Source organism: Conger conger, chromosome 7 (genome assembly GCF_963514075.1).
Source record: "Conger conger chromosome 7, fConCon1.1, whole genome shotgun sequence".
Taxonomy (NCBI): Eukaryota; Metazoa; Chordata; class Actinopteri; order Anguilliformes; family Congridae; genus Conger; species Conger conger.
The window spans coordinates 53,612,341-53,622,983 of NC_083766.1; the positions used below are offsets into that span (position 1 = coordinate 53,612,341).

The 10,643-nt window shown below is 40.3% G+C and overlaps 1 protein-coding gene across 1 annotated transcript in view; it reads right to left on the reverse strand.

The window, feature by feature from the left end:
- Positions 1-9,300, reverse strand: part of nectin1a (nectin cell adhesion molecule 1a) — a 98,686-nt gene extending 89,386 nt beyond the window's left edge. Inside the window, exon 1 of the mRNA XM_061247398.1 lies at positions 8,342-9,300. Within this exon, the coding sequence (XP_061103382.1) occupies positions 8,342-8,399 (58 nt within the window). The 5' untranslated portion in view covers positions 8,400-9,300. The remainder of the gene's footprint in view (positions 1-8,341) is intronic.
- Between the last annotated feature and the right edge of the window lie 1,343 nt (positions 9,301-10,643).

Consider the following 10,643-nt stretch of genomic DNA (forward strand, 5'->3'; position numbering starts at 1 on the left):
CCCCAGAGCTGACAACTGACAGCTATATTATGTAAATAAGCCCATTTAAATGCTAATTATTGGGGCTGGAGCCAATGTCCTTTTGTCAATACGGTAGTCTCCCAACATTCTGCAACTCAACTTAAAAAGCATCTTGAGTGGTACTTGGAGAAATTTCCTCTCAAGACAAAAATAGCTAGGATTTGCCAGGCTTATAAAATAATAAATCTGTAGACATCTATCTGTAGACATTCAATTTTAAGTTAATGAGTCTGTGGGTGCATGATAAGTCCTTCTTACTCTTTTATTTTACTCTATAAATATCATATAATTAGCTCTTGGATATCAAAATGATTTCAAGATCCAATAAAGCGTGTTTATACTTGTCAGTTACAGTATAGTATGACTTGTATATCATTTAAAATCTGGAGTATATGATTAAGGATAGGCTGTTTTGTAGTTATTGCTGGTAATATCTATTCTAAACCATTTTTATTATTTTAGGACACTACAGTTTGCTTTAGCCTGAACTGGGCTTATCACATGACATGATATTTTTTAGATTTTCAAAACATTTGTAGTTTAGACCACATGGGAAATTAAGACAGAAATGAGAGGGGTTTAAAAGTTATCCTTGAGTGGATTCCAAGTTTGCTCCAGAGTACACCGCAAAGAGTAACAATCAGGAAGATCAAGTCTCTGCATGAAGTGCTATGGGTAGTGTAGTCCGCCAGAGACCAGTGATGGGACATGTCCCTGAAGGACTGTGTTTGGACCTGTGCTATTCCTAGTTTGCATATTGTGTCAATATAGACATTAGTGGAAAAATACCAACTTATAATCAGAAAAAAGTCAGAGGTGATGCAAATGTTTGAAAGTTTAAATCAGTGAAGAAGATTTAAGCACAGCACGGCACAGCCCACATCACTTGGAGATACGCCAAAGTGCTGTATTTTACTAAAATCCTGTATTGTGCACATAAGCACATGCACTCCATTATGTTCAGTCTGAGTCAGCTTAGCTAAGCTTAAAAAAAGCCCCAAATGGTACTTAAAAAAGCTGTCTTCTCTTGGTTTTTTTCTGTGTTTGAACAACAAACACCGATAGTCAAAAGAGCTATATAAATTATCAGGAACATCAAAAGAGTTCAGGAAATTTACTGCATCACCTTTTAACCTCAGAATGAATGACTGAATTCTTCTCTATCCCTGGCAAACAGCTATAAAAGTTGATATACTGGAGTGCAGAGAGGGAAAAAAACTCTTCTCCTGTCAGCCAGCAGTCCAATGATGGTTCAAAACACTGCCGACTAAACTAACTGTGTGCCTAAAATAATTAATTAAATACATACAGTACTCTTAACTCAAGGATCTTTGTTGACGTGCTACAGAGAAAACGACGTATATTGCAAAGACTGCAGAAGTGTCTACATGCTGTGGGTGTATGAACATGTTTTCACCACACAAAAGAATGTGATGGCTGAGGGGATTACTTGATTGCTTTCCTCACCGTTCAAAAATAAAACCGCGCATGGGTGAATTTTTTTGAAATTATGATGTACTGACAGTAGGAAAAACTCCCTCTGCCCCAACCCTACTGGGGACGCAGAGCAGTAATAGTTCATTAAAATTTAGATGAACAATCGCACGCTGCAGAGATCCAAAACAATTACCGTGAAACTTAAAAAGCACAACAATTCAGTCATATCCCCAATTGACAGATGCCTAATTTCAAATGATTTTATGCAGTTTGGCGCTACGTTTTCCCAGGTAAACACCACAAAACACAGTAGTTGCAGCTTTTTCTAATCCTGGGCATCGACGTAAGAAAAAACGGTAATCTTGAAAGGGACACAATACTACTTGGGGGAAAAAAACAGCACAGTTCAGAATATCTAGTGGGCATGACTGAGGGAACCGCATACAGCAAATGATGAATTAATTTATCATTCAGGGGAGTTCATCAATACGATTGCAATCAATCGGCAGACACGCAACATTCTGTATTAGTCTACTTGGGAAATTAAGTGAAGGCTTGAACTGAACTACAACTCCCAGCAGCACCTGCATCAAACGATGTGCGATATCAGACACTGTTGAACCCTTTCTAATCTGACTTCATAGCAAAAATGGATTGTTGGATATACTGCATATATTTTGGTTTGTGGGATAGATTATTTTTTTTAATGAGCTAAAGTAACTTCCATTTTACGCACGGTGAACATCGTCTGGCAGGCACGGGGATGGAAGAAGAGCTCTGTATTGAGACAGTCGGCCCAAGAGGCCTGGCCATTTGGCTGTGTGGCGATGCCACTGCAGAATGTGCGATGAGTGGGAGACCAGGGCTAGATTCTCACATATGGTGACTGTGTAACTCTCCCCCCGGAGACCCCATTCACTAAAATACCAAGGCAGCCCACCTACTGTAGAACCACAACATTCCCACTACAGAAAGCATTCCCCCTCCCCATGAACAATTCCCCAGGGATTTAAGCAGTAAAAATGAGGACGTAATGAGCGTGTAGTATGCGTCCTCTTATGTCCTCAATTCTTTCTCATTTAGACCTCCCTGTCAGACGCCATGGAAACCCACACTGCCAGCTGACTGTGTGCAGTACATGCCAAGATGCTATAAAGAGTGCTAAATGTAGGGTAACTCTTTTAAAAGAAACAGCTACTGACTTTTCCAGAGTCATAAATTAAGAATATACACTAATGATCACGTCTAGTATTTGATTCAAGCCGAGGCTGAAGTTCTCGATAGTGTGTCATTATGATATTTGTGCTAGTTTAGTTTGGCAATGTAAGCTGCTTATTGTTCCTGTGTAAGTGTATATCATTCTATTGTATTTTGCTGGATAAAAACCATTTTATATGTAATCCATTGTCAGATTAATCAAATAGATCCTAGTCCTTATCTTTGTTGTACTCTTAGCACTTGAAATTGCACTTTATGGTTGTCAAACCTGATCCGGCAAATACACACAACCAGCGAGGGTCCAATCCTATCCGAAAAAGACCGGTGTTGCAGCAGGTTTTTTATTTTAGCCCAGCACTACAACACCTGAGTGAACTGATGAACTAATCATGGTCTACAATCAGGCCCTGGATAAGCAGAATGAGCAGTGTTAGTGCTGGGCCGGAATAGAGAAACATACACCCACACGGGCCCTTTTTGGGTAAGATTGGACACCCCTGCACTAAGCCAATAACTTAATTTCCATTCGCTTGCACTGTCATTTGTTTCCATTTCTGGGGTAGAATGTAATTACTCAACCAGGGACCGACGGTGTGATGCATGACCACTTTCCCCAATCCGCGCTGATATTTAATTTTGCTTCTTAAATGAAATACGAGCAAAGATTTTCCCCCATTCTGCACTGTGGAAGATTTCCAGTTGTATAGAAGTATTAAGAGGGGAAATAAGGATAGGCAGTTTTTTTCTGCATTGTCTGAATTATTAAATATGTAACCCCTGTGTGCATATGAAAGAGCCACATTTCTACTTTGGCTACCCTGAGAGGTAACTGACACAAAATCCAGATTGGAAGTAATTGCACTGTACATAAGCATAAGACACTGAGGTACTTACTCTTATTAAGTTCACTTGAGGAAACATTTAAAATGCTAAGTGGCTAATGCGTATGTCATGCTTTGTTGGGCACAAAATAATGATAAATACGTAATCCATCGATCCATCCATTTTCATTAATCACTTATCCCTGGTCAGGGTCGCGGTGGATGGGCTGGAGCTTTTCCCAGCATGCAGTGGGTGAGAGGCAGGAATACACCCTTGACAGGTCAGCAAGCCATCGCAGGGCCCACGCACCACTCACTCACACACTCATTCCTATGGGCAATTTAGATTCCAATTAGTCTAACCTGCATGTCTTTGGACTGTGGGAGGAAACTGGAGTACCGGGCAAAAAAACCTTCACAGACATGGCAGACTCGGGCCTGAATTCAAACTCAGTACTCTTGTTGTAAAGCCACAATGTGCACCACCGTGCCACCCACAATAAATAATCATTCACTAAATGTATTGATTCATTATTTCAGATGAGAGCTTGCATTTCCTTGCCACTTCCTGTATACTGTTGCACAGGTAACCCAAGCCAGAGGGTTGTTCTGGCAGTAACTCACGGCATAATTGTACTTGACACGGCAGTCTGATTCTGCAGTTCTTCTGCGTTCTCTCAATTCATTTTCCATTGTGAGCCTGCACACTGAAAATAATGGGCTAGAAAAGTGATTTCCACTCCTGGTCCTGGAGATTCATAGTCCTTGGGGTTTTGGAGGTGACTGTCAGACAAGCAGTTTTCCAGCACCAGGAACCACAGTTGATTTAAGCTCCCATCCAATCAATGGCACCAATCAAGTAATTAAGTCTGGAATGAAAACTAGACCCCATTTAAACCAGGATTGGGGTTTAAATTCAATTTCAATTCGGTCAATTCGGGAAATGAAAGGCAATTTGATTGATGAATCGAATCTTATAGTTCTGTGAGGATTTCTCAATGAGTACATTGAATTAATTTCCTGAATTTAAACTGAATTGATCTACCAAGGCCACTAGGGCAGAATAGGCCCCTATGCCTTCTGCCTGGATATCACGGGTAATTGGAGCACCAAGAATATAGAGTATAAGAGCATAGCCCTTTGTGAAGAGTAGTCGGTTCTAGAGCTTTGCTTTCACGTACCAGTGAGTGTTACATCAGCATTAGAGTATTTGGTTAAGAGCATTTTAATCACATATTTGTGATCTTACACCTAGCAGGCAGGGGAACATATAGGACAGGTGCAGTTTCCCTTCATTAATTCTGCAGGTATGCTCAACACTTGCATAGTACACCATCTATAGAACAGCGAATTCAGCTGTGCACACGCATGCAAGTTAATGATGACAAATCCTAAATGAGAGATCATTCCATGCACTTTCTGACACTGCTGCTTAGTCACGTTATCCGTTTATTCCCACTTAATGGCGCATTGCTTTAGTGCTCAGTCCTAACACCAGATGTTCCCTGAGCATGGCTTTTCCGACTGCAAAGAACTAGGGCAGGGTTTTTACCGACCAAATAACCTAAAAAAAGACAATGCCTGCACGGTCTGATTCACAACCTACCTCAGCACTAAAAGCCTGAACCTCACCCACGTGCATATCAGAATTGCTAAAATTGTTGTTTGCTAGATTACCACCTTGCAGACCTACAGGACTTGCCACGGTGGACAAAAATATACACAATAGATGCGCACAGGGAAAGACTCTCCACAAAGGCACCCTTCAGCAAACTGTCAGCTTGCATATAATTTTATTGTTGACCAATGGACCGCAAAAAAGTCTATCCTTGGGAAAGGAGAATTCTCTGTGGGCAGACTGGTCTGTATAAACCAGATCTGACATGCTGTAATATGTTTGGATAAGACCCCAAGTATATTCTGTCAGGGTCAAATATTGCAGAATTGATATCTAACACTGTTGATCTCTAATATCTAATATTATGTGTAGGTGTGGCTGTACGGAGAAGCGGTGCTTGTGCCTGAAATTACAGAGAGCTTGATGGAGGTGGGAACAAATGTGGCTTATAGTGACAGTCCACCAGGTATTTGATTGCGTTACTCCCCAGGGTACCGAGACAACGTGCGTTCCTCTGCAAATCCCGTTTTGGAGCACACTGACACGACGTGAGACGAAGGAAAACGCGACGAGCGTTCATCGCTAATAACGGCGCAGCGTTTAAAAGCGATCTTGCCCTGCTATTCTTCAGTGTGGTGTGGGGTACGTCATTTCCTTCAAACCTAACTGCTCTGTGCAGAAATTTCTAACTGCCAACTGTCATTCCATAAAGCATTTAACAAGGGAAAGTGATTCAAACGCAACAGCCAATTAGCTCAATTTGAGTGTGCAGAACTGGAAGTAAACAAACTGCGGTAACGAACGGGGAATACAATAACCTTCACTTCTGCTGTCTTTCTGCTGGGCTACATATGTCCAGCTGTTCTGGCTGACTGGGTTAATTATCGTTTAACAAAGGCCAAAGCTGGTCAGAGAGACCTATGACCAAATTACAACATGGATTTATGAACTGATATGTTTGTTTAATGCAAATATCAAATGGCCTGAAGGCCTTTATTTAAAAGAGACTAATATCTACATCACTATTTTATCATTCAACATATAAGATAAAAGCTGAATGCAAACTATTCTAAGTATGTTTCAAAAAAGAAGCTTGTCATGACTTCCCCTTTCAATGTCAATGATAAATACTTGAGATACAGTACCCAAGTACTAAGTTAAATATGTAAAGTTCCAGTGCAGTTACTTGTAGGATACTATTCTGTTCTTACTAGCTTGGTATTTTGGACTTCATATTAAATGGACACTTTAGCAGTTAAATTACATTGTGACTACTGTAACTGTGTAACTAACGTTTATCTACATTCACCAGAATGTTGATTTGTTTTTATGGAATTAAAAGTATCTTGAGTAATCAATCCCAACCCATAGCCCTGACTAATTTAGTCTTCAAACTGGGCTCCTACTGTAACCCAAAACGCAACACATACCTCTTCTGTGCATGTTATATGACAGCTACTAGCTGGTGTGGTCTACTAGCTCTCAGTTACACAGCAGCCTATGTAAACACCTATAGTGTAAGCAAGTACATGATTATGAAAGGGTGTCAGTGATTTCAAATCACATATGGCCGACAAACAATTAGTTATACCATCTGAAGGCTACCACTGATCATTCAACTCAGATATGCCTTGGAGTCTCACTATTCTCTATACCTGCCAAGAAACACCGTAATTGCAGGCAAGTTGTTCAGGCACTTGCCATTATTCTTTGTGGAAAGTGACCTTAGTTCGCAAGAGTTGCCTGGTTTCAATGCAGTGGTATGAGCTGTATAGCTAATAATGTCTTTAATGACTGTGAGATTATTGCAGCTTCAAGAAACCAGCATCCTATTAAACATCTACAAAGTGATGTCACTGACAGCTGTGTTGTCAGCAAAAACGACTTGTCTACAGAGCCTGGAGCTCACGTATGTGTGTGGGCTATTACCTCTGATATAAAAAATACTTTCTCCTCTCATTTTGATTTAAATAAATAAATAAAAATACAATAAAATATGAAGAAATCAATCATATAGGTTGAAAATGAACCGGATCCCAAAAGTTCAGCCAGCCGTTTGTGATAACTAGGCTCTTCGGTATGACCTGATGATATGTGAAATATCCTATTCATTTTGGAAATGCAAGACGGTGTAAGGTCGGTGTCAGGGAAAAACCAAGAATATGGATAGACCAGTAACCCGCACATTCTAAGGTGTGGGTGGTTTATCTTTCATCACACTAAAAACAGTTCGCAATTCAATTATAAAATACATTTGTGAGATATGGCAATGGGTCATGTGAGCAAAATGTGAGATATTGCACTTATTTCGTTACAGCTTATTCAATAATGCGTAATAAGGACATTAATAAAAATAAATTGGGAGTTAAAATGTGCACTGAGCATCCTTGTTGGAAATGTAAGTAGCATAATCACGATTAACCAACATGCAAACCACTAAAATTTATATTGTGTTGTTTTGAGTAGATGGCGTTAGTCTTCAGATTCTTCAGAGATTTATAACTCAAGCTATTAGGATAATCGATATCTTAGAAGTATGAAAAATAATATGTCTGGGGATATATTCTTATTTGGGTTCATCTACGTCAATAATACATGTCATATTATAGTGATCTGAGGAGTCAAGAGTCGACAAATCATTTTTTTCACCAAGTGATTGATAAGACCAATTTGAGGTCGGGATCAAAATTTCACGTGCCAACCATTTTATGGAAGCAAACGGATCATAAGGTGTGTATATGAAATAGTCAAACATGCGGTTGTGGAACAAAGCGTAGGGTTTATTTATTTGTTTATTTATTTATTTATTTGGCAACCTGCCATCATTCTCACCTGGGGAAAATAACTACCGCATTTTTTCTGCACTTTTCATTCAGCCACACCACGAACGTTATCAGGGATATCATCCCTACCGCCATCTTCTGCCCGAGCTCTTTCAGCACGCAGTTTAATCATTGAAACAAGTTCACGTATTTGTAAGCAGGGCTATATTAATGTTCCCACGGCCCTTACATTAATTTTATTTCAACAAATTGCATACGATTCTGTGCCACGATGTAGTCTACAGTAGATTTTCATAGGAACGGTGGCACTGGAAGCTGGCGATATGCAATAGGTGCTATTTGATATAACTGAAACATTTCCAACCGCATCATATCCAAAAAAAGCACCGGAGTTTTACGGAGCCATCGCCATTAGCTAACGGAGTGATGCAGAAGTGTCTTACCTGGCACGTAGACAGCCATCAGGAATATCCAAAAACTCGGCAACATCGCCATCGCCATGTAAGCAACCTTTCCACAAATGTTCGGACTTCCCTGGACTCTGGAACTCCTGAACGGCAAGACGTGTTCAAACGAGGCGAATTCGTTCAGGCATTCAACTTAAACACGAGACACAGTCCAAATTCCTGTCCGGTGTGATGGGATATGCTGGTACTCCGCTGGGATCGGAGTTGGACGGCGCACGCTGGCAGAGCCCCAGAGATTTGAACTAAGAGTATTTCGCTTACAATCTCTAATTGTATCTACTAGCCCACGGCACAGTGACTCCAAGTTGTGCAGTTAAACGAGTTTGCAGTTACGTCTATCTTTCCCTTTGGCTGCCTGCGGTACAAAACACTTGCAGTCCGCTATGCAAAAACGCAGCGCGGAGACGGGATACCGGTGTAATTCGACGTTAAGCATAGATGAATCAAGTTTAGCAATCCATTGTTTCCCGTGAAAACGACTCCGCTATATCTATTATATCCAGAATGTTCCCAGCAGTGCGACAGCGCTGCCTGTGTCTTTACCCCCACTCTTAGTTTTTGGAAGAGGAGGGAGGGTGGGGGTGGTCGATGCTTCTGTAGCCTACCAAGTTCCCAAAACACACGAACTGTTCTCTCCTTGTGCTTTTAAGCTCATAGCACGTCAAATACAGAAGTACCTTCAATACATGTTTAAAATATCCGAAATACTTGCTTATTGCGTCTTATTTGTTGCCCTAAATGTTGCCTGATGTTCAAAGTTACAGAAATCCAAGCGTCCACCTCTTATTTTACAATCTTGGAATATTTGGATAATTAAACTGGTTGACTGAAGGATAACTACCATCTATTCCCGTTGTTTATGACGATATTTTCCTCTTACAAGTTCAATTTTCCCAGATGCAATCCCAGACGGTAGACACTGTCCGGTTGTAAGAGTGTCTCACCCCGAAATGCTTCAATGTATCTGACAAGCACGGAGGGGAGATCAGAATCGTGTGACGTTAGATAAGGAGGAGCTTAGGTTTTCCTGAAAAGAAGGTAGTAGGGCTAATTACTCGCAGCAAACGAAAAGTTTGCGCTCAAGGCAATACGTAGACCGCGCCTCGAGTTATACATACATTTTTCATGCATTTGTTTTATATTGAAGAGCGTCATAGCTGTCAAGTACTACAATAACATTTGTAGCCGTTGTTCAACGCTTCAAGTGTGATAATCCAAAATTTTCGCGTTAGGTTGGTTGTGTTTATGAACGTCCACAAATATAAGTATGGAACCAAATTGAAAAGTCGGTAGTATGTTCCCTTGCATTGACTTCCTCACGAGGAGTACTGGCAAAACTGCTTCATATTTTGTGACCATTGTTACAGCGCATACTTAACAGTTCACCGCTAATGCGATGGAGTGAAACGTTTGTAGCAGGGATGTCTGGTGCCTCCAAAAGTTAAAATCGACTTACAATTAAGCGCCATTAAATTCTTGTGAGAGAAGGGAGGGTGGACTTCAAACGTCTGTTCCGTGGAGCATTGCCCATAGCAATTTTGTTTTCACCAGATAAAACAGCATGTCCACTGAAGTCACTCATACAAAACAATTATGGGTCTTTGGGTACAGATATATTATTGTCGGCTCAAGTTGACGACTGTCTTGGTATTGTCTACAATACTGTAAAAGGTCTGCTCTGGGAGACAAAACACCAGCCTATCCACATGATATGTTTGTCCTTATTTCTCCTGGGTCTCTCTTGAGCAAAAAAGAGATTTCAGTGAACGATTCAGTGATGCCAATGAATGATTCGAATTTCAACTTGGAGGGCCAGATTATAACTAATATTCCAATTTAGCATATTTCAGCAAAAACCTAAACAAAGGAAAAAGTACATGTAATGTACATGTAATGTGGGCATGTATGTGTTACGATGGCATCAATTGAACTACTTTATCATACCTTACAGATATTGTATTACATAAGTGCATAAGTGATCGTTTTTCATTTGTAGCATTAATAATTTGAAGAAATAGAAGAGATTTCTACAGTCAGTACTTAGTTTAAGCAGACATAAGAGTAAATGAGCTGAATTCCAATCACCTACTGGTGAACTGCCTTTGAGGACACAGGTCATGACCTTCATATTATTTAATATGGCCCTGTGGAACTGGGTTACAACTGGGTTCAAGGGAGTGTGCTATAATGGCAACTTTAAAAGGGCTAGTACATATGGCAGTATTGTAATTCATTCGTTCAAGGGCTAATTGAGCCTTGTTTTTAAATTCTGTGTGTT